General features: G+C 43.0%; 1 protein-coding gene across 1 annotated transcript in view; it reads right to left on the bottom strand.

Annotated features, from left to right (window-relative positions):
* GPM6B (glycoprotein M6B) overlaps positions 1-23,460 on the bottom strand; it is a 107,291-nt gene extending 83,831 nt beyond the window's left edge. The window contains exon 1 of the mRNA XM_069003404.1: positions 23,360-23,460. Coding sequence (XP_068859505.1) covers positions 23,360-23,363 — 4 coding nt within the window. The 5' untranslated portion in view covers positions 23,364-23,460. The remainder of the gene's footprint in view (positions 1-23,359) is intronic.
* Between the last annotated feature and the right edge of the window lie 1,369 nt (positions 23,461-24,829).

Here is a 24,829-nt window from a genome sequence, read left to right as displayed (position 1 = left end):
TTCCCTTTGCTCTCCACATTGAAAATATTTGAGCTTATACATTCCTCTGGTACAATTTTCACTGTGAAATAATTTTGCCTGCAGTTCAAAAGAATTACAAGAATTTGGTTCAGCTTCACAGCTCTCAGTTTTCAGCTTTGTCTGGTGACTCCAGCTCCCATCAGTTTATCCCAGCTGGGGAGCATAGAGGGCCACCTCCTCATTATCCCCCTCTCTCATTAAAAGGTTGGTTTATTTGCACACTTGTTCATGATTCCTTCCTCTTTGGAGGGCAGTACTGGGTGCAGCTACTGCAATGCAGCTGATTTTAAGAATATATCCTCATTTAAATCTGAAATTTTCTCTGTAGGGAGGCTGAAATAACACATTGCATTAAACAAACATTTTTCAGCTGAGTAAAAATAGTACTTTAATGATGATTTGCAGCTAATCACACTGCTTGACCAAAGTAAAACAGGGTACCAGGGGATCAGAAGGGGCTCTTCACCTACCATTTTGTCAATAAGCTTACCAACAGTAGGATAATACTTTTCTTCATGGGTAACTGTCTTTCAGGTCATCAGATAAATACTTTCATAGATGTCTTTCAAGAAAAATAATTCTTTGAGCTTGACAATTCCATTTATTTATCATTCAGGAAATTAAGAAAAAGAAAAGCAGCACAAACAGTAATATTTAATAAAATACCATTTTAACACGTACCTTAAAGTCTGTCAAATCCTGACTTAGCTACTATGCTCAATAATAATCTATATTCCTCGCCACAGCATGTGTTCAATTGCATACTCAAAAAAAGAATCCCAGAATCACAGGATCAATTAGGTTGAAAAAGACCTCTGAGATCACAGAGTTCAACCTATGAACACCACCCTGTCAACCAGACCACGGCACTGAGTGCCACGTCCAGTCTTTCTTTAAAGATCTCCAGGGGTGGTGACTCCACCACTCCCTGGGCAGTCCATTCCAATGCCTAACAAATCTTTCCATGCAGAAATTCTTTCTGATGTCCAACTTGAACCTCTGCTGGCACAGGCTGAGGTTATGACCTCTCGTCCTGTTGCTGGTTACCCTGGCAGAAGAGGCCAACCCTCACCTGGCAACAAGCTCCTTTCAGGTGGTTGTAGAGAGCATCAAGGTCTCCCCTGAGCCTCCTGTTTTCCAGGCTTAACACCTCCAGCTCCCTCAATCACTCCTCATATGCCTCACTCTCTAGAGCCTTCATCAGCTTCAGTGTCCTTCGCTGAAAGAACATGTAAGTGTCAAATTTTCACATGCTCATTCCTGGGTACAATGTCCTGGTAAATGAGCATTCAAACATTCTGATGAAAACTGAGCTGCGTTCTGTACAAAAAAGCTGTCTTGCATCTACATTGTTCCTACTGTTAAAAAAAAATTAAGAATTATACATAGGTAATCAGATACTCAGGAGTGTGACTAACTTAAAAAGTATGTCCAGCTCTCCAGCTCTTTTGACAAATTTGACAGCTGTTCTGGCATATATCTTTTCTGCCCTTTTCATCCCTTCTTTCTTCCCCATTCTCACTCTAACAGATGCTTTTATTCTGTTTTGGTTTTTTTTTGTTTCTCCTCCTCTCTTCAGTGGCAGCGTTGGGGGGAGGGAGGGAGGGAGGAAGCGTAGGGTGCTAATGCACAAAGCAGTGCTTGTTAAAAACTGGACATATCCAGGCAATTCGCCAAATCTAATTCCAAAGACCCTGCTTGTGATTCGATGCTAAAGCGGAATATAGCATTGTTCTATCTGTCTGTAGGACACCGTGTCTTCTGTGGAAGAGGAGTTCAAAACAAAAGGACAAAAAACAGCTTGACACTCCCCCCAGCCTCCAAACACACACTTCATTCCAGAAAATACCATATTCATTGGCCTTCAGAGTTGTTAGAAATAAATCAAGCAGAAAAAAAAAAGGGACTACCTCACAAACATGATGAAAAAACATTATTTAAGTTCACAGCAGATATGGTAAAAGCCAAAAAGAGTAAAATTCTGCTGCTTTTATTATATCTGCTACATTCAACCTTTGGATTTGGACCTTTTTGCAGTGAAAACTGTTGATGAAGAAAAGATATCAGAGTCTGGCCTGAAAATACCATGATGACCTGTGTCCTTGAGAAATGTAAAGCATTGACACAGCTTCCCAAACTCTTCTGAGCCAGACTCTGAATTCTGTATTAATTTCATGAGGAATCATTGCATAAGGCTAGAAGAGAGGCTGTTCAGGTGAGAAAGTGCTCATAACATGTAAATCAGTGGCTCTAAAGCCAAGACTGAGATTATTTTATTAAATGAGGGAAGGAGAAAGACAAAGAGAAATTAGCTACACTTAAAATTGTAATGAGTAATAGTCACACACACTTTCCCTCTCACAGTTTGCCATGTAGCCCAATTTGTCCCAACAGATGTTAAACCATAACTCAATTTAACAGTGGAAAGAAGTACTAAATTGTGAAATGGGCACAACATGAGTTTAAATTCCAGATGATTTATGCCACATTGCATTACGTATCCAAAATAAAATGTATATACTGACATCTATGGCAGTAATAATATATTGAACTACAGACAGAAGTTGTATGAAAAGATAAATCAAGATTTAACTGACAGGGTCCCAAGCACAAATTTTAACTCACTTCCCGTTTAGACAATTTTTTTCTTTTCTTTATTAACCTCATGTGCAAGAAGTGCTTCTTTTCCCATGACTTTCCACTTTTCCATGTGCAGCCTTTCCCATCTCTACTGTAATCCCCCTGCTCACCACCCGCTCCCTCTCCCCTTTAACTCAGGTCACTCAGCCACCAATGGAGCAGGGACTAGGGCCTCACAGCAGATGTACCTCTTCCCTGCTCCAGCTGCGGAGTCTCTCCCTTCGTTTGAAAGACCACTGACAGAGTACACTAACTTGACTTGCAGAGCACAAGGAAAAACTCATCTTTAAAGATGGGTAAACAAAGAGGAAGGGATTACATGTCTCAAGACCAGGAAAGAGGAGAAGAGCTTCTCCATTCAAAAGTAGCCAAGCATATGAACTCCAGGAAATGCAGCTAGTCTTTTCAAAACCCTAAACCCTGTCAGCCAGCTCCTCTGAGTCACGAAGCAGAGGCTGAGGTCTCTCTGTTGTCTGGATGACCATGGAACTCAGCCTTCCCATGTAAACATAGAAAGCAATAACAGGCTGGTTGGCAGCTTCACATTTCTGAAGCTCCAGATATGGCAGAACCCTAGAGAGCTTCAAATCAAAATTCTGAAGTGGCAGTGGACTTCTCCAGAGGGTTTTGGTTTTTTGCTTAGTTTTTGGGGGTTGTTTTGCCATTTTGTTTCAGTTTTCTTCTGTCTCCTCTAAAATAATAAAAAACTCTAAGTCTTTCATATTTAGACAAGCATACATAGAAAGACAGGGAGAAAAGCACTGTGAGAATGCTGGAAGAAAACTAAACTGCAGGAGAAATCTGCCCTTGGTTTCTGAAAGGCAAGGCAATGCTTGTTCCTCGGCTACAGCTCATTTTGCCTTCCAATATTCTCCTTTATGGTTGCAGCAGAAGAAACCAAAGGGATGGGATTTATGATCCTTTTCAGACATCATGCTTTTGGAAAGTGCAAACACACACCCTAGCTGATAATGCTGAGAGTAAGTATGAATCAAATCTGCAACTCCAAGTCACACGTTTTCCACAGAGAAACTTCTTCAGCATCACCCTCCATTTAGGCACCTGAAGCATTTTGAAGACAATAATTACCCATAAAGCACCTTGAACATGTAAACAAATGAAAGAGAAATGGGCCAAAAAAAATGCAATTCGCTTGCTCAAAGCCATAAACTCAAGAAACAGGTACAGCTATGACTTCGAATTCATGTAAATCACATGAGGCTGGCAGCTACAGCATACTGCCTTAATGAACAGCATAGCATTTTGCTAAAGTCAGTATGCTTGTTCTTACAAGAAAAGCTCTTAGGAAGATTCTCAATAACATTTTAATCAGACAGCACTTTCTGCAGTCAAAACCATAATGCTTTCTCAATAATGTTAATGTGCAAAACTGACATTAAAAAGCAAGAGTGACTGAAAGGGCTTTACAGTAACCCTACAAATTATTAAACTGCTGCATAAGACTCGTGTTCCTCAATGTTCAATGCACGTAAAATACACTGAACCCTCTCACAGACCTTTAGGACACCCTGCTCTTGACAATTTCAGCTATGAGGAAAACTTGCATGTTGTCTTCTGAGTCTAGTAAAGTTACACACTCCTATTTAGTGTCACCTTTAATGAAGGTTAAACATCACAACAAATGAACCACCTTGCAGCTCCTGTGTTCCAAATTCTAACCAACCTGGCTGTTAAGGAATCAAGCTTTTTGGAAAGCCAAGAGTTAAGAGAGCTGTTGCACATGAAGTGTTCATTTAGAGCGGTCATAAGTTCTGCATCCTCAAGCATTTTCTTAAATACCCCATTTTGTAACAAGGCGCTTATTTCCCAACCTGTCTCACAAAATAACTTAGTCGTTCTTCAGGAAGTCTACTGGACTCCTAAAACAAACTACCTTGTGTAACTTTGATAAGATGGTGCACTCAAAAATATTATTTGCTGTTGCCACACCACAGGTAGCTCACAGATTAGACAGCCCCTTCAAACATTGCTGGGCCAACGTTTTATGCAGAGGAAAAACCCAGCAGACTGGGCCACCACTGACAAACAAACCCATGAAACAGTCCCTGCTATTAAACAGTTAACACCCTGGGCTTCTGTTCTACACTGGCACACTCACATACCAAGTCTTCTCTCACATGTTTAATTGTTGTACGTTTGTAGTTGTACAAGATATGACAGGTAAATGACTCAGCAGACACTGCAAAAGCCACAGTTCTAACAGCACAAGGTGACAGCTCTGAGCTATTTTTCTTTTATAACCACGTAGATGGTATGTATGCAACAGAAGAATCTATTTCTGACCATTCAGACACTTAGAGAAAAGATACCATCAATAAAACTGAAGGAAGTTGCTTATTGTTGTCTTCTCAAAGGATACATTTCTGGCAAAACAAAGGTATCACAAATTTTTTTTCTTTTAGAGAAACTGAACAGTCACTACAAAGCAACACTGCTACATTTATAGTACCACTTTGTTTTAAAAAGGCACAGTTTCTGCCACCTAGCTGCTACATGTAGGTTTAGGTATGCTTGTATCTAAAGGAGTTTCTGTGTTTCAGAGATGAAAGTTTATTCACAATATAATGCAGTTTTGAAATAGTGAGTGTATTACAGCATTAATTGATACCATTAGATGTACATATAAGGGGAACTATCTATAGAAGAATTATTACCCAGGAAGGCTGAAGTAAAAGTAATTGCTAGCACTTCATTACTGAAAAATGAACTCATATTTGGGGGTGTCTCTGCGTTTTTACAAAAGACTGAAAAATGCAACTCAGAAAAGCCTGCTCTCCTGCAGTTCTGGCAATCAATACAGCACTTCCCAAACACATACGTGACTGTTAGAAACCCTAGTTTTAATTAATGTATTTTGTAACTATGAAACAGCATAAAATTTGAAATTATAGTACAATCTCCACCACAGATCAAGTTATTTCTTATTACAATTGGTTGCTAGATAGAAAACAGTGGTAACAATAGAGTTGCAAAAATAAACTGTTGTGTGGTTCTGGGGAAAAAAAAAAAAAAAAAAAAGAGTTCCAAGTCAGTCTGTACGCACATTGCCCCATTACTAGCCTGCAACATCTGTAAGGGGCCAGTAACCATGCTTTCACAAATCATTTCTCTACTAAGCTTAATCATTTGTATCCAAATTGCATTGTACTTCATTTCCATGGTGGTGATCTTCAATCACATTTCCAAGACTGTGCTCATAGCATAAATCATGTTTTGTAGCTTTCATTATAATCAGAAGTTGTTTCCTGGATTATCACATACCAATGCATGTCTGCAATTACTTACCTGAAAAATGAAGCTAGTGAAGTCTTTCATTTGGTCTTTAACACAATGTTTCAGCCAAATAAAAATTATTCCAAGTCATGCTTTATACACCACTCCAAACTATTTTTTTTTTTTGCTTCTAAGTCTAACACAAAATATTAATTCTTCTATCCATTAAAGCAAGCAGGCATTTGCAATAGTAATAAATCACTACTGCAAAGTCTCAAATCAGCTAAATTCTGCCTGCTGTCACGGGTGTTTTCCAACATATCTTTTAACACAAGCATGCATATAGAGACCCTGAGGAAGCAGACTCCTTGTATGTTCTGCTGCCAAGTACACCAAGTATTGCCTCTCAGGCTCACAAGTTCCTTGGTGGTGCAATGAAGGAGACACATCTATCAGTGCATTTCTGAACTGGGACAAATTTTCATACTAAGAAGGACGTGACACTAACAGAATGTACCCTGAAACACAGTTCTCTAAGAATCAGTTATTTACACCAATGTGCATTTGGGTTTTTGGTTTTTTGCAATATGCATTTTATACTTCCACTTGCACCCACCACCTCTCTGCAGCTTGCCATATAATGGGAGAGGCCAACATTGAGCATGATGAGAAGACAACTAGTCCAAGGCTTTCCAGAGAGGAGTTATCCACTTCAAAGCAATCTTCACTACCTTTAAAACTATTTGGCTTTGGAAGTTTCAGAGGAGTCATCCACTTCCATAATATTTTGTAGAAAACCACACCCTAAAAATAATTACTGCTTTTATTTTTAAGCTCTTCACCCGAAACAAGGCAAAAGCAAGTTAACTCTCCTGGTTTTTGCAACAGTAAAGCAACAGCAGTCTACAGCTTCCTCATGAAGGAAAGCACCGGGGCAGGCTCTGATCTCTCCTCTCTGGTGACCGATGATAGGACCCAAGGGAACAGCATGAAGTTGTGTCAGGGAAAGTTTAGACAGGATATTAGAGAAAGGTTTTTCACCCAAAAGGTGGATGGGCACTGGAACAGGCTCCCCAGGGAAGTGGTCACAGCACCAAGCCTGAGAGGGTTCAGAAGTGATTGGACAACACTCTCACATGCATGGTGAGACCCTTGGGGCTGTCTTGTGCAGGGCCAGGAGCTGGACTTCAATCATTCTTGTGAGTCCCTTCAAAGTAGATCCTCATATTTCTTCTCATGGAAGAGTGAATTACTTCAGAACTTTAAAAAAGAAAATTATCATTTTTTGCTCTTACGTTCCTTTGCAGCAGCCACCAATAAGTATCCAGTAAATCGTGATTCTTAGCTTAAAATACAGCACAGACTCAGCCTGCTTTGATGAATTTAATAAACTCACATTAATTGGAAGAAGTTCAGCTGAACTTAGAAACTTCAAATCAAAGATGCCTGCACTATATATTCACTGAGGCTTTTTTATTGCAATGGACTTTTAAAAAGTTAAATTTGCCTCCATGAAGCCTTTTGTCAAAAAAGGCCTGTACCAAAGCAAATTGAAACTTATCAGGATAGCCCAATTCACACATAGTCTGTGGCGGAGAATATATAAACCATCTAGATAAGAGAGGCCAAAGCCTCTGTCATTCCTACCATCACATTAATTACATTTACTGGAAACTGAACAGGTGGCAGGAGAGAGATTTGACAAAACAATTCCTTAGTGTGAAGCAGCCTAACACCTAAGGAAGATGAACAGGACGAAAAGAAATATATGCAATTATTTCACAGCACTGTAAATTAATTGCTCTTCCAATTATTTTCATGACACAGTTTTATTGGAATTTGGCAGTTGTTGTAAAAATGCAGCACAAAACCTGAAAGGAAATTCTCCTTTTCCTTCTAAACTGGGGTTTGAGGACCACACACAGATTTTCATAGACGGCTGCTTGTCCCAGACCGCCAAAGCCACAGTGGTGAAAAGATGCTCTAGCAGTGACTATAGGCAGCTTCTCTTCCCTCACTGGGGTACCTCCCTAACTGGTTTAGTAAAGGACAGATGTTGTGCATGACCCAATTGAACACCCTTTTTTTTTGTTATGGCTTTGGGGAAGGAAGAGAATGTTGCACGCAAAATTCAGTGTTGATTAAAAAGCACTAACATTTGGCTGAGCAAACCCCAATTTAGCCCCCTGGGCCTGTCTGACCCACTAACCACTGCTTCCTAACTGCTCTGTTATGGCAAAGTTTGCCTGAAAAATGCAGAGCTTGCAGAGCAAAAGAGTATGACCTTTACATCAGTTTTGCAACACTTCCTTAATGACATACTATGAAAATCCCCATTCCCACACCCTCAAATTTATTGGTTTTAAACTACACATTTGTAACAAAGATGTAACAGCTGATGGAGCCTCTTTAGTGATCAAACAGGGAATGCATTGAAGTATTGGACAGACATATGACATCACTCAAATAGACAAATAGCAGGATCTTGTTTCTTTACGTGGAAGAGATGGGGGAAGAAGCCCAGAGCATTTTGAGAATTTAAAATGTACTATCCCTGTGGTATGCTTAGTACTTCTCCTCCAGACAGCAAATAGGTACCACCTACCAAAAGAAGGGATTCCGGTTTTGTTTCCACAATTTCCTTTCAGATATGCTTGTAAGTCTTTCATAGGCTCTGTAGGCTCAGGGTTTGCCTATAGCCTTTGTGCTTTCCTACAGATCTGCAACAGTAATCCCTGTACCAAAGAGAAGAGCATAAAAAGCAGGGGCAGGTAAAGTGGAACACATTTAGCCTTTTCTTGCCAAAGCAACAGCAAAGGTACTAGAGTTGTGGAAGAAGAAACATGCTAGCTACACTTGAACTGCTTCTTGCAATACCATCACCAAGTTTATCAAGATCTGGTGCCCAGCTCAAGTCCCAGATCTACAGCATGCATGAAAGCCTTCATCTTTTATTATGAAATAGAAAAAAAAATAGTAGATTTCCATTCATCACCATGGAAGAAGGCAGATTTGAAGTAAGTACCAGCCACTAAATGCTCAGAAAACAAATGCCTCCAAAATAATAGCAGGTCTTGTGATTTTTTTTTTCAGCATTCAAGGACTACAACAGACAATGGCTGGATAGGAGCAGGAACCAAGAGCAAAGATTTTGCAGTGTTAAAGAACTAGGCATCTGCAGCTCTCTGAAGGACACTGATCCACCTCTTGCAGAGAAAGCAAAGAGATGCTCCCTAAGAATATGAGACACCTTACAGCCAGCGGGGGTTAATGGTATCTTGCAAAAATGTGATTCTTCGAAAAGGGAGAAGGGACTGCTATGTTTAGATATTATCAATGTTTAATCATTTTATAGGAACGTGGAAAATTATGTTTAGCGACCTCTAAATTCTCATTTTCTCCAAAGATAAATTAGAACTTCAAAGGAAGAATCAGGGAAAATCAGAGCCAAAAACACAGCCTCTCTGTACAACTCATACGTTTGCTTTCCTTTCCAATTGTTCCCAAGCTGAGGGAATGTCCAACACAAGCCTTCAAATTAAGGATCAATTTCATTTCACTGCAGACACAACTCTTTCAGAGGGGAAAAAAAAGGCAGCATAACACAATGTGCATTTCAAACATTTTTCTCCCAAAAAATGTTTCAGTTTTTTGAGAGAAAGAGCTTTCTAATACAAGTATCCTCCTTGTCTGGATCAAAACCATAATCCTACTGGTTTTTGTTTTTCTGCCAACATCAACTTTTTCAACACTGTAAAAACAAACAAATGGTGAAAAAATAAGAATATTCACTCCATCACCAGAGATCACAGTCATGGAGGACCTTACCACACCACTGTATGGCACAGCAGAACAAGGCAGGAGCATCAGGGCATCCAGGCACTATACTAGAGAAGAAGTTGGGAAAATACTTTAAAAAATGTTTGAAAAATGTCTTGGAAAACACGTAGCACAGCTGTCATATGAGAGTCTTTGAAACTGGCACTCTGTAGTTGTGACCTGTTGGAAAGACAACCCGATGCAAAATGCTCTTTTTCAAAAAGTCTTTACTGTATTTTATGAAAACTCCTGTTCACCTATCACCCAGCCCACAAAGAGGGCTTGAATAGACATTAAAATGGTGTCATCTACATAAAAAGAAAAAAATAGGCACATCATCTAGCTCATGGGAACAAAAACCACGAACAAGGGACTTTGAGCCTTCAAACTAATGAAGCTTCCACGGTTTGAGATCAAAACTCTGTTGCACTCTCGCTTTTCTTGAATTTCCCACACAGAGATATAAAAGGCAATGCCCTTAAAGCTCAGAGGACTTGGATTTAATGCAGTAAACTCGCAGCAGCTCAATTATGTTAACTATTTTAGACACCCATGAGAAGAATAGCATTCAGGTCAGTTATGCACACAATAAAGTTTTCTTTTCACTCCCCATTTTCTGCTTCCATAGTCCTGGCTTTCTGGACAAGGAACAGCATGAGACCCTGTCAGCCACCAAGCCCTGCACCCTGACAGAGTCCCACCAAGGCTTGTGCTTTGTGTTAGCCTAGCCTTGGTCTCCTCCACAGAGATGAGGGGTCTCATATAAACAGATACTACCCCAGTTACTGAGCTGATGGAATGGCAGGAAATGAACAAAATGGAAGCAAAGGGAAAGACTCAGCAAAGCCAAATACTGCTAGAGTTAATAATCGTGCCCTAATTCAAACCAGGCTCCTCTAAAGCAGGTCAGGTTAATTTTAATTACTACGCAGTTTTTTTCTTGGCTTAAGCCAAAGAGGTTCACATCAGAACCACAGGAACCACTTGGGAGGCAGGAAGCTGCTGCACTGATCCTGTGAGCACCGTGACCTGAATCAATTAGTATGCAGTGCTGCACATTTCCTTAAATCATCTCCAGTGCATACATTCCTGGTCTCACATCCAGGGTCACCATAGCTATGAGGGAAACAAAAGACGCTGGTGACGCTTGCTGGCAGCTGCTGCCCTGCCTCTTCCACGTGTCTGCACAGGGATGCAGCTGCTGGGGCTAACATTTGGGAAGGTATTTCCTTGAGCAAACTCCTACCATGCAAATGCAGGTAAGCCCACACACAGCTTCATGAAAAGAGACTGAAGAGACAGCGTTCCCAAGCAAAACTGGAAATGAAAAGGTCTGCATGCCAGCGTGCGACTGAGCTAATGGCCAATTTAAGATTATGTGAACAGAGGTAAGTTTAGGTTACTATGCGAACCCTGAGAGGAGGGAAGCTACACAGCCCAGGCAGAACACTACCCGATTTCCACACTGCCACAGCACATACAGGGACATTGTTGTTACCTTCTGATTCAAAGCCACCTACTCCACAGGGCTTAATGTAACCAAAGTGTGTGTCAGCAGCAACCCCAAACACAAGGAGGACCCTTTTATGCAATGTTACTGTTACATCTGAAAAGAGTATTTTCCTTTGTACTTCATTAATAAAACAAACAAACAAATAAAAGAACAAACAACAAAAACAGACACCAGGGCAAAAAAGAAAGCTTGTCTTCTTTCACACTAAGCCCAGAAAGGCCATATGAGTACCCTCCTCAAAAGCCCTTGCAGAAAGGATCACAGATATCCAAGCCATGGCCTACACTTTGTCCTGCAGCCACAAAAGCCCCTGATCATGCTCATGCACTATAGTCTCCCACAGACGGGACACTGATGGTGAGTGCACAGCTAAGCAGTGCTGGAATCCTGATCTCCTCCTCTCAAGCTTTATGTTTTGTTCCATTAACTTCTGCTTAAGAGAAACACAGCTGCCTTGGCAGGTCACACTTGAGGAAGAAAGGCAGTTTCTGAGACAGTTAAGTGCAAAAGCTCCTCAAAAGTCATGATGACCTAGGGGAAGGATTTTAAATTAATTGCTAGTATTTCCTAGCAGGAAGCACTGGCGCAGTACATCCCAAATGCTGTGGAAGGCCTGAGATGCACCTGGGTGCTCTTCCCAGCTGTCTGCTTCAGGACAAAGCAGGGCACACAACAGCGGCCAAGCCTGAAGGCTTTAAGTGTTACAGTTCCATCCATGTCTGCCACAGAAGAGCAAAGGTCACTGCTACAAGTCCACTCATGACTATGGAAGTCACCTGAGTGTATAAAACGTCTCTGAGTTTACTGAATGTCTCTGGGACCACATGCAGCAGCTCAGGATAAATTAAATTTTGGGATACTGCTGTGATGTCAGTGATTTAGCCTGACATGAGAAAATAGCATTAAAATGGCAAATAAAGGCAAGCTTAACAAGGTCAAGTGTAATGTCCTGCACCTGAGTTGGGGCAATCCCAACTATGCATACAGGTCAGGCAATGAGTGGGTTGAGAGCAGCTCTGCCAAGAAGGACCTGAGGTGTTGGTGGATGAAAAACTGAGTATGAACCAGCAGTGTGCACATGCAGCCCAGAAAGCCAGCTGTACTCTGGGCTGAATCAAAAGCAGCATGGCCAGCAGACTGAGGGAGGTGATTCTGCCCCTCTACTCTGCCACTGTGATACCCCACCTGGAGCACTGCATCCAGCTCTGGGGTCCAGGGTCCTTAACACAGGAGGGATATCGACCGTTTGGAGCAGGTCCAGAGGAGGTTACAAAGATGATCAGAGGGCTGGAGCACCTCTCCTGTGAAGACAGGCTGAGAGAGCTGGGGTTGTTCAGCTTGGAAAAGAGAAGGTCTGGGGAGACCTTGTAGCACCTTCCAGTACCTCAAGGGAGCCTACAGAAAAGATGGGGAGGGACCCTTTATCGAGGAGTGTAGTGATAGGACAAAGGGTAATGCTTTAAAGTGAAAAGATGGCAGATTTAGATTAGACACTAGGATGAAATTCTTTACTGTGTGGGTGGTGAGACACTGCAACCAGGTTTCCCAAGGAAGCTGTGGGTGCCCCACCCCTGGAAGTGTTCAATGCCAGGTTGGATGGAGCTCTGGTCTAGTGGAAGGTGTCCCTGACCATGGCAGGGGAGTTGAAACTCAATAATCATTGAGATACCTTCCAATCCAAACCATCCTACGATTCTATGATTTTTCTCCTGTGTTTAGACTTGGGTAGGGAGAATAAATCTCTCTCCATAGAGATCTCAGAACCACATGCAAATGCAAAACGCAAGTGTCGGAGCAATGAAGCATATGTAACTAAAAGCTTGACATATTTTCTGAGTAAGGCAATAGAAAACACTTTATTTACAAGGTACAGGAGCCAACATAAGGGATGTTTCACACATGCAGAAGAAGACAGACTACTGACCATGTGGGAAGTGGGCACAGCAGTCACGCTCGCAAACACATATGGAAGGAAAAAGGCATGCTTCCCTCCTACTAATCTTACCATTCTCTTCCCTAAAAAAACAAGGGTAAAGGATCAAGTATTTTAAAAAGGATTACTGTAGACGAGAACTTAAGCATGATGTCATTTTCTGAATTGATAAACCTGCCTTATATGATGGGAAAGATGAAGGAATGCTTTGGGAACTCACATTTTGGCTGGAGAACTGCTTTTCCCCTTCTTTGGCGTCTTATGAAGTCCACTGTCCTGGTTTGGGAAGGGCACGCCCCAATTTAGTACTCCCACTAAAAAAAAGACCATAAACCACTCCCCTCCTCCCCCACTCCTGTGGGAGACGAAAGGCAGAGATTATGGGTTGAGATAAGAACAAGTTACTGGAAACAGCACCGAGATAAGAAAATGAACAATACAAGTAACAACTAATTTAAAAAGTGTATCAAGAGAGGGCGACTTACAGGCAAAAATGTTCACCTAGCCAGGGACAGTGAGAAACAATGGCAGACACCCTCCACATGCCACGCTTTCCTCCCGCAAGCCATGCCCCTGTTCCTCCGGGAAGCAGGAGTGCCTTACTTCCACCCTGGCAGCGATGTGGGCGGTACAGAATAACAACCCATATGCAACCACACGGCTCCAGGCTCTACCCCCTCACAGCTACTGCAAAGAAAACACCTCTGTCCTGGCCAAAACCAGGACATTCTCATCAGTCTCTTTCCAGAAGTCCTGCACAGGGAGCCCAGTTAGCAGGCCAGAGGAATGGCTAATGAACAAAGATGTTACACTTCCAAGTAATTGGTAGGGTTTCTTTGGGTTTTTATCAACAGAAACTCTGGTATTGTTTCCATTCTCATCCCTCAGTTAAACGCTAACAACTCTGTGGCAAATGAGGAACATTTCTAATTCTCTATCCACTTTGAACATAATTCTTTTTAAGAGGGTAGGTAATCTTCAGAAAGTAGATAGCCATCCTACAGCCATCACACTGAACAATTTGGCAGGTATCTCTACAGCCAAAAAATGCCAATGCTATCTAAGTTCAACTAATCAAACATGAAACAAAGCACTTGTATGAACTAAACACATTTTTGTAAGGGGGAGAAGTAGCTAGTGCTTACTGCAACTACACTGGTATTTTCCTCAACCTTTTTCTTTGTATGTTCTTATAAGAACAGAAGACTCGATGTGCAGTAATTAACACAGTTATATGTCAGGTTTAACAGCAGCTGGGACATTCCCATTAGCCTTGGCAACGACACTTAATATTCCACATGTGCCATGCCTTTTTGTTACTGTGGAAATAGAAACCTAAGACTCCAAGCTCCCTCCAGTAAAGGACTTAATTTTGCTTTTAGAAAGTGTCTCCTGACTTTCTGTTTATTTTAAAGCTGTTTCTTTTAAAGTCTCCCCGGTTTTCTGTCTCTAAGAGAGGTACATCACTTACTTGGAAGTACAAGTCAGCCAAGCTGTGCTCATCTACCATGTGTGAATCACAGGCATGCAAAACCAGCAAGTGCTTCTGGACACCACTTCATGGAGAAAGTCTTCAGTGGAGGATCAAATGCCAACAAGAATAAGGGGGGCAGGGAACTATCTACCCACACACATCCCCTGCCCACAAAACCCAGTGGAAATCAGCCTAGAGGGAGGGAAGGACAAGGTTTGACCATGATATCCAGCGCTTCCTCTGTGTGAGGATAATGGAAAGAGCCAAAGCCATTCTGAACAAGCGGGAGAGCTGATGATAATGGGAAAACATTCAGCAGATTTTATGATGACAGCCATAGGAAACATCAAAAAATCCAGAAATAAACTTCTACAGGAAAATAAAATAATGAAATCTGCAGAGTGTTTAAGGCTGAAATCAATTGAGTCTTGACTCGTGCTGCTACCTCATTCGTGTTTTGTTTCAGTTCCACCCATTCCTCAAATACCTACCTTCAGTCTGCCACAGCTACTTTAAATCAGCATTTTCAAGAGTTTTTTTACTCCTTCCTTGTTCTTTTTTTGCTTTCCTGAGGTTCCACTGAGGAATAAGAGGAATTTAGTATGTTGTAGATTACAACAATTTATCAAGCATGGTGTTGCAAGCATATCAGTGGCAGATAAAATGAAAAACCTCAAAGAATTTCAGGAGAAGGTTAAAGATTAAGTATCTATTATATGCTTCTCTTAGCTAAAGTTTGAGGAGAAAAACAGGTATTTTCAAACTGTTTAAAAATAATTTAAAGGGAGAAACAAAACATTGGAGGCTAAACCCAGCAAAAATTATTTAACTAGCTATTTTTCATTCCATCCAGTCATTATTTAAGTCTCCAGACATAATCTGAATGGGGGGATTTTCATCAGACAATTACCAAGCATGAGAAACCACCATTTCAATTTCAGCACAGTATGGGGGAAATGTCTATGAAGTGAAGGTATAAATTGCATGAGGGAAATAATTACTAACAGGGGCTACATCAGTCACACGTAGCAAAGCCCCCTCTGCATTGCATTCCTCACATTCGCTTACGCAAAACTTTGGCTCAATGCAACTGTTACCAGCTTTAGTACCTAATAACTCCACTGGCTGGAGAGCAGGCGGCAACAATGTACTGGATTCTGTTACATTCCCTTGACATGGCATGACAAATATCTCAGAGATTCCAAGGCTTTTGTACCTGTGCCCATCACAGAGCCTAAGCAGATGTTACATGAAGTGTTCTTGTTTTTACACCTTGCAAGTCGTGGGTTCTTGACAGATGTGCTGGAGCAGATCCCTGTGCTTGCACCAAGAGAACTCCAAATATTCCCACTAGTCATCTCTATTTCCTCATGACTTTTTTTTTTTTTTTAAATGCATGCCTAAACAGCTCAAGAAAAGCATTTAATTTCCCACAAGGGAAGTTCCATGTGGCAAACTTATTTTCAGCTGTGTGCTTAACAAATACAAAAACTCATTTTATGCTTTTGTTTGGGAAAGCGCATGACATTTATGTCAACACAGTTTTGGTAACAAAAGCATAAGTTTAGATGCAATTAGCAATCACTTAAAATATTCCAAAAGATATTCCTTAAAAAAAAACAAAAAACCAAAAACAAACAAAAAAAAAAAAAAAAAAAAGCAAAAGAAACCTACCATATAAGATACAGAAAACACAGTGAACAAGAAAATTAAAATTACTTTAGTAAAGCATTTACAAAAAAGTATTGAAGATCCAGCCAGTGCTCTGCACTAGCTCAGACTGGCACAGTGTTTGTTGGCATGGTGTGTGCCAAGGAGTTCATTCCAGAAAATCCTTACAGAAATTCATAGAACCTAAAACTTAAGAAGCTTTAAAAAGAAGTCTTAAGTTGATGAAAGCACTGTCTTATGCCATGAAACATTTGTGTCCAATCAAAAAACACATATAAACCCACAGAATAAACAAAAAAAAGCATGAAATCTCTGTATCTTGAAGAGCTAGAGACCCAACAGCAGCCACACTCCCAAGTGGGCTCCTACTGGGAGGGTGTCAAGCAGGTGAATGCAGGCAAACAATGCTCACCTGCATTGCAGCTTCACTGATACACACTCAGCATTAGAACTGAGAAGACTCAATGAATTTGCAAGCTAGCAAAAACATAGACTAAAAAGTTAAACCAGGCATCAGAGAGTTCCAGTTAGCTGTGCCTTGCTGGCAGCATGAGAGAGTCAGATTCCTCCTCAGTTAGCCATCAGTGGCAGGCTCCTCTGCTCCAGCTCAGCAAAACAACCAATAAGCCTAAGCATATGTTTCCAGTATCGAGAAAACCAGTGCACTACTCAAAACATAATCCTCCTCTGGCTGAACTCCCATAATTTACTCTGGGTTTGGATCTCCTGACCAGCTGCATTGTTAACACAAGGTGTCCTTTCTGTCTGTTTATCCACAAACCAGCACCTGGAAGGCAAGCCAGCTGCTTCCTTACTTCTGCCATCAGGGCAATTCTTGTATTTCCATTGGCATTGAAGGAGTGTATACAAAGACAAGAGCTTTAGGCTGCAATTTGCAGTGATTGCTCTATGCACTTAATAAACATTAAACAAAAAACCAAATAAAATTATGAAGGCTGTATCTTACATTGGATACTTCAAATCAGTTCAAGAAGTCCAGTTTTGTTCACCACCCAGGTCCCAGCTATCTTTGAAACACAGTCCTTTACAACATCTCTCCCCGAGGAAAAAAAAAAAAAAACAAACAAAAAAACCCCAACATTAAAGTACAAACACAGCTCTGAAAGTCATTTGCTATGGAACTTGAGGCTAAAATTTCCAAGTGTCACATGCACACAACTATCAAAGCATAAAACACTCCCAAAACTGATGCAGAGAAAGGCACTGAGGTTTGTACCTCTTGATAGCTCCGTGGCTGGCGCATCTTTCTGTTAATGAAACATAAGCTCCATTCACATTTTGAAATTGCTGTTAGTCAAACAGCTCCAAAATCAGGGAGAACAAAAGATGTTGAATTCTCATAGTTCTTTGTGTTGCCTGTAAATGTTTCCCAAGCCACAACTCCCCATGAAACCTTTTGAGCCTAAAACCCAAGAGACAAATAATTATGGAGAGGAGCACCAAGACAGAGCAACAAGAAAAAGCTAAGAATTAAGTGGTACATAGGATGCTACCTATTACACTGAATGGTGACATCTCCACTGATGCCCACTGTGTTTACAGGAGAGGGGTGACAGGATTTTGCCTGGCACAGCCATCCCTGCACCAAAGCTGTCTCAGGTTCACACCTGCCTGCAGAATAAATGCTGGGAGAGGATCAGGAGATGTGGATTCCTCTCTGGGTACTGTCAAGCCAAGTTTGCTTCACTTGGGCCACAGACTACATTGCACATGACCTGGAAGAAGCCACCTTATGAGATGGATGTGATGGGCTCTGTTTTGCCTTTTGACCACTGTGGATATTGACTCAGTAATCCTCCCAGCACAGGATTCTGCACCTGTACAGAGGCTTGCAGGCTCAGCTGGGACCCATCACTTTAATACAACCATCTTTGATGTCCCACAAGGAAACTAAGCTATCTTTCCTTACATTTACTCATGCCAATGCAAACCCAGAGGCACTCGAACAGGTTTTAAGGAACCAGCCAGAAGAACAGAAAGAATCTTGATTTCTCTCATACCAATCCAGCCACAAGCATGCTGAAGTGAGCCCTGGAGAATGGGCCTCCCATATGTCTCACCACACACCTCATCAGACTGGAACCCCAGCAAGATGCCACGTGCTGCATTGGGAGCAGGCCTCAACCCCACACTCCAGGGTAAGAAGCACCTATGTTAGATGTACACTAATAAGCATATACATCCATCTTCCACAACAATCCCCCTGTGGGGCCACAAAGAGATTGAATTTTCTACAGGAGGGCTCGATAAGACAGCTCCCATGGCTCTGTGCAAGCTCTCGGCACCTCAGCAGGAATGGTGCAAGGAGCTGCACAGAGGAGCAAGGTGCTGTGCTGCCTGGGCAGGTGCAGGGTAGGCACTCATGGGGACCAGGTGTGTGCATGTCTGAGGAAAGGCAGAGGGCACACACAGCTGGGGTGCACATGGGGGAGGTCAAACGGAAGAGAAATCTATCAGTTTCAGTGGGAAGAGCATCCATCCTGATGAGTGAGGCAACACAACGACCCACAGCAGTTCCCTCAGCAAATGCTTTACCTCAGTGAAATTTCACTGGGTTTAGTGTTCTTCTACTTCTAAAAAGACAACAACACATTTCTATCCAAAAACTATCAGTGGAAATACAACACAAACAGTTATTTTGCATCTGGCTTCAATAGCTGTGTATCTCAGGGAAAAGAAAATCCTCGCTAATGAAAACGTGCACCACTCAGACAACGCGATACCGCTGCATGAGGAAAAGAGAGACACCAGGAAGTGGGCTTCACTGGCTTTAGTTTCAAATTTTTTTCACCTTATCCTGAAATGGACACCAGACTTATATTTTAGAATAAGGACTTTAGATATTACTAAATATTGTTCAGACAAGTTGTGGATGCCCAATCCCTGGATGCTCCTTCCCTGGAAGTGTTCAAGGTCAGGGTAGGCAGGGCTTTGAGCAAGTGAAAAGATGTCCCTGCACACAGCAGAGGGGTTGGATTAATTGACCTTTAAAGGTCAAACCAAACTATTTTATGATTAGAAGACACCTGGAGACTTCAACTGGTTTTAAAAATTCTATAAACAGTCTGAAAAAGACAGGTAATCAGGCACTAGCACAGTTCAGAGCTCCCAGGAATGTACTCTATCATCCAGTACATTTTTCTGAAAGGTAACAATTCAAGATCTATCAGACATAGAATTCACACACAGGACAGAAGATACCCTCTATCAGAGAACCACACATTTAAAAAGAGTGTAAGAGGGAGAACCTGTAAATATGGCGAAAGCACAAATTGCTTAAGATACTAGGAATATCTGAAATGCATATTTTCTCCTCCACCTCCTTCTCAGACAAGAAGGATTACAGTGAGAAGGCAAAATTAAGCACCTTTTAACAACACAAACAGATGCTGTGGAGCTAGAGGAAAGGCAGCAGTATAAAATTTTGTATTTCACAGGTTTTATGAGAAGATAAATTGAATATTAGTTTCTTTCAATAGGAATAAGGTTAAATATGTTTAAGAGGTGTACAATTTAAGAAAATATGGACTACACCACTGGGCAATTGAAATCCAGCCACCTTTAATGACCAAAGCTAATCAGATTTTACTATTAATGTTAGACACAAAAGATTTCAGCTCTTGCCTGAATGAAGTGTATAGCTGAATAGAAGAAAAGAAGACTGATTCTCTTTCAGAATTTGCCCCCAGCTGTTTATAAGAAGAAAGCCTGGTTTAGGAAATATTTGAACCTACTTCAGACACATTTCAAGTAAAAGCAAGGACCATTTCACTGGGTGGCAACAGCCCCTAAGGTGGAACTCCTGAAGATAATGCCTACAAGAAAGGGAAGGTCTGCTCTGGGATGGAAGGAGGAGCTACAGGGACGAAGAAGCAAGTACTGCTGAGGGAGCTGGATGTGCTGGAGAAGGTGTGAAGGACAGGAGATGGCTTCTGGGAATTCCTGCACTGGGGCTTCAGAGAAATGGGATGAGAACCCACATAAAGACAGGCATCGTTTCACCCTCTGTTTGCAGACAGTGTTCTCCTCAGTATCTCTTTTTTAAAAAACCAACCACCCCTAATATAATATGGACCCACACTGCTCCAACCACTTCTTCTTTTAAAGTAAAAAGCAACAGTTTGGAGAGTACAAAGAAGAAAAAGTGTAAAATTATGAGAACATACAGTTCCCAAGACATGACGTCGTATCATGCCTTTCAAACTTTTAGGAACCAAAGCTTTTTGCATTTTTTTGTTAATTTTGTAAAATAACAGCCCCCCTCCCCACCTTCTAAGTGAAACACTATGTTTTGGAGAGTGTGTGCCACGATGTAAGATGCCCATGGGTGGGACTTCTCACAGGAGATGCACAAAGCAATGCAGTGGTCATTAGTGAGGATCCTCCCTTCAGCTGGTGCAAACCCTTACTGGTGTTGAAAACTGAGTGCCCAAGCTTCAGAAGTGCTGAGGGAGCCAAAAGCCCAAAGAACAACAATGGCTGTGGAGGGCTCTCAGCCTCCGAAAAGGAAAACAAAAACCAGCCTGGGTAAGCCAGTCCTACACAAAAGTTTTGTGTGAGCAAGGACAACTCAAATGGCCTTAATGAGAAGCAGTCCAACAGATCCTTGCCATCAGATGAGGAAGCTCAATAACAGCACTGGGGCTCCACACAAGGCCTGGTGAGACAATCACATCAGCCTCAGTCTACCTAATGCCAAGGCAACAGTTATGCAATGACAGAAACAAAACGTTGTATTCATGGAGGACTGGATCCCCAGCTGACAAAGGCTTCTTTTTGTGACTTCTTTTTGAAGTACTTCATATGAAATTTCTGCTCCAAGTCCCCTCTGCTGACTGACCAAACTATCATTCACTCAGGCACAGCTTGGTCATCCAACAGTGCTTCCAAGCAAAGAACTCGGGAGACCTTGGAATTTTGTGTTGTTATTATCATCATTATGAGCAAAATGTCCAAGAAAAGTTTTCTTGTCTTCACTCCCCTTTTCCCAGCTGCTACATTCAGGACAACACATTCTATATGGACATAAATTATACACTTCACACACTTCACAATGTGCAAGACTAAGTTTAGTGTTTTTCTAAGATTTTAGGACTGAAATAAAGATGGGCTTCTCCTTAAGATGAATCATTCACATAGATTTAAAACAAGTTTTTGATTTCAAACAGCTAGCAACTTAATTCACTGAAGGAAAACCAATTTCATACAGTTAGCAGCAAAGACATTAAAGAAAAATTTTACATGTGTTACCTTGGAAATCAATACTTTTCTCTTAATAAGACAGTAAAAACATTCCTTTGTTTCTATGCCTCTTCCCTCCCCATTCCAATATTTATTGGACATCAACCCATGCCAGTAAAAGTGTAAGTCAAGAGGAGGATAGTGAGATATGGACAAGAGGAGAAGCTGCCCACTTTGAAGTTTCATTTAATATCAGAAGTTCACATAGGAAAAGAATAGTCTAAAAAATGAGTATCAGAATATGGACACAAAACATAAGCTTTTTGATCCTGTTACAACAGCTGGTTGGTTTGTTTCAACCATCAGAGCTGCTGAGGCTACAGGAATCAGTACTTCAACGTGCACTGAAAGGGGTGTAGAAAACTTATAAAAAGCTTAGCTAAAAAGACATTAATACAAGAGGAGTCTGATCTTCACTAAGCTAGGGAACAAACCAGTTAATAAGCATTTAGAAATTAAGGAATTAGGTGATGCGAATTAATTTAACAAAGTAGCAACCATAGGAATTCTGTCAGCTTCCTTTAGCTTTGGCTGAGTAATTAATTTTTTTTTCTTCTTAATTAAAACCAGAGACAGTGCCAGCATCAGTATGTGCATATTAACACTCGGGCACGCACTGATAGCTCTGCTTTAGCAGCTGCAACCTCTAAGCAATAATATGCCAGTAGCAAACTAAACCAAAGATACAGCTGTACTTTTTTATCTTTTTCTTTTCTTTTTCCAAACCTCCTAACTTTCACTACTACTTAATTAATTTGCATGTATTGTTGGTTGAAAGGAGAGCTTGCAGGAAGCAACTACTAAAAGTCCCATGCGGAAAGGATGGGAAGGCTGAAGGTGAATGCTAACTGCCGACGGACACATGTACTCTAGGAATCTTTCCCTCCCTAGGGCCCCATTTCTGCTCCTATTAACACACTCACGCAAGCGCTACCCTCCCCATAAGTTTGAGAACAGAAGTCGCCACTTTCCACACACACCCAACTCCCTCCACCGCAGCAGAGGGAACAGCGCACCACGTTATCCCAACGGCCCGCAGGATTCCCTAACGCTCACAGCTAAACGCATCACGCCTAGCACAGGGGAGTACTCAGCGCTGCCCGTCTCCAGAGGCACGTTCACTCTCCTCCCTGTGTCCCGAGGCTATCCCCCCTCTCCCGACCAAACTTCACACCCCGGCAAAAACTGACCCGCACCTCTGGGGACGCGGGTCTGGCGAAGAGGGGCTGCGCGGCTCCCCCACTCCGCCTTATTCCGAGGGGAAGCCAGGCGAGACCAAGCCAGTTCCCAGCGCCGGGCGGCGGCACCGAGACCCGCGGGGAGACCCGGGGCGCTCCTGCCTCCCCCCGAGCGCGCCTCTTCCTCGGCTCCTGCGGAACGGACCGCGGGATGGAGAAGCTCCGGGCCGGCTGCGTACAACCGCCTCCGAAACTACAGATCCCGCATTCTGCATTATTATTATCATCATCATCATCATCATCAATGATTTATTTTCACAGGACGGGAGCGCTCTGCAGCTGGCGAGCAAGGTCTCGTTGTCCCGCCAGACAGGGTGTCCCTGCGCCCGTCCCCGCTCCCGCTCCCGGCGCGGAGTTCCTGTGGCAGCGGCGCGGAGCGAGGCGGGCGGAGGGGCGGCCGCTCCCCCTCCCCGCGCTGCCGGGGCGCTCAACAGGCGGCTGCCGCTGCCGCCCGCCGGGGCTGCCCCGCACCTGCCCCCGCTCCCGCCCTCCCCGCAGCCGCGGCTCCCCTGCGGCCCCGGGGCGCGGGCTCTGCCGCAGCCGCGCTCGCTTACCCATGGCTGCCTCGCGTGGTCCGGGCGGTGCGGGGGGGCGCGGGGCAGGGGCTCGCCGTGCCGTGCCGTGCCGGGCTGGGCTGTGCCGGGTGAGCGGGCTGGCGGAGGACAGCGGCCGCGGCTCTCGCTCTGGCGGGCTGGGCTCGCCTGCGGCGGGAGCGAGGGGCGGGAGGGGCGGGGCGGCCCCGCCTGCGCCGCCACAGGGGCCCGGCCCGGCCCGGCCGCGCGGGGCAGGGGGGACAGCGCCCCCCCGCGGCCGCGGCCGCTGCCCGCCGCCTCCCGGGAATTGGCGCTCGGTCGCGCCCGCCGTTCCCCGTCCTCCTGCGGTGGGACCTCACTCGGCCGCAGCAGCTGCCAGGGACGAGCAGCCGCTGCCAGGCGGGACCCCTGACCCTCTCGCCTGGGAAACCTTGGGAACGCGAGCTGCGGGCACCCTTTACCTTCAGAGGCACCTGCCCCTTGGTGTTTCTCTGTGACAATGGCAAGGGCACTGCGTGCTCAAACACAACATCATTTCATGACTGTCTCTAGCCGTGCTCAGCTGTGATCCTTATCTTCACAGCCCCTTCTGAAGCGTCTCATGCCGCTTTCCAGCGTCACACAGCACTGCGGGAGCTGCCACTTGAGCGACGTTCCAGCCACACCGCCGTGCATGACGATGCTCGCAGGGACTTTGTCATTCTTTAAGCACTGTGAGGAATGTGTCTTGGCTTTAGGAAAATTCGGTAAACGGGACCCTGGAAGTAACAGACTGGGTAGTTTGGGGACGTATGGGTGGCTTCTCCCTTAGGAGATTACGAGTAGCCCCTTCCCCATACCCTAGACATGTTGGAGGTAAAAACGACAGTGTCACTACAGGAGTGATCCTTCACAGGCACTGAACACGGGTATGGAAGAGAGTGGCAAAGTCAGCTTTTTGAGTTTAGTTGCTTTCCTAAACTGGACTTTTACCATTAGAGCAATTTGATTGCTTCAGTTGCAAAGGCCAGTGCTTTAGACAGAGTAAGTGCATCTACAGAGACTAATATCAGTCAGATTATGCTGATTTACATTAACTGGTTGCTTGGCATGCATTTCCTTTGTCACAATAATAGTACACTAATTTTCTGTTATTTATGTGAAGTGTAAGGATATATTTCACTTCTTCCTGTGATCATTAACATATTCATCTATTCAATTACGTAACTATATTATTCACCTCAAATTGAGATCGATTGCTTAAGAACATATTAATAAAATTCAAAGGTAAGAGAGTGACAGAAGTGTGAACACTAATTTTCAGGGAGATTAGTTTGTACTTCGGAAATTCAGGCCCCTGTTCCCAAAATAGTGTGTGCACTCATTATAAAGTTGCAATGTTAATGTGTGGTTTCTTTTCCATTAACATAAAAATCACAGTCTCCTGGGCCAGAATGATCTGAGGCTTTTGCATTGATTAATGAACATGTATGCTTTTCTGGTAAGGTCTGT

The sequence above is a fragment of the Aphelocoma coerulescens genome, chromosome 1 (assembly GCF_041296385.1).
Source record: "Aphelocoma coerulescens isolate FSJ_1873_10779 chromosome 1, UR_Acoe_1.0, whole genome shotgun sequence".
NCBI lineage: Eukaryota > Metazoa > Chordata > Aves > Passeriformes > Corvidae > Aphelocoma > Aphelocoma coerulescens.
Note: the sequence above shows the minus strand (reverse complement) of the source record. Positions and strands in the feature narration are given on the sequence as shown.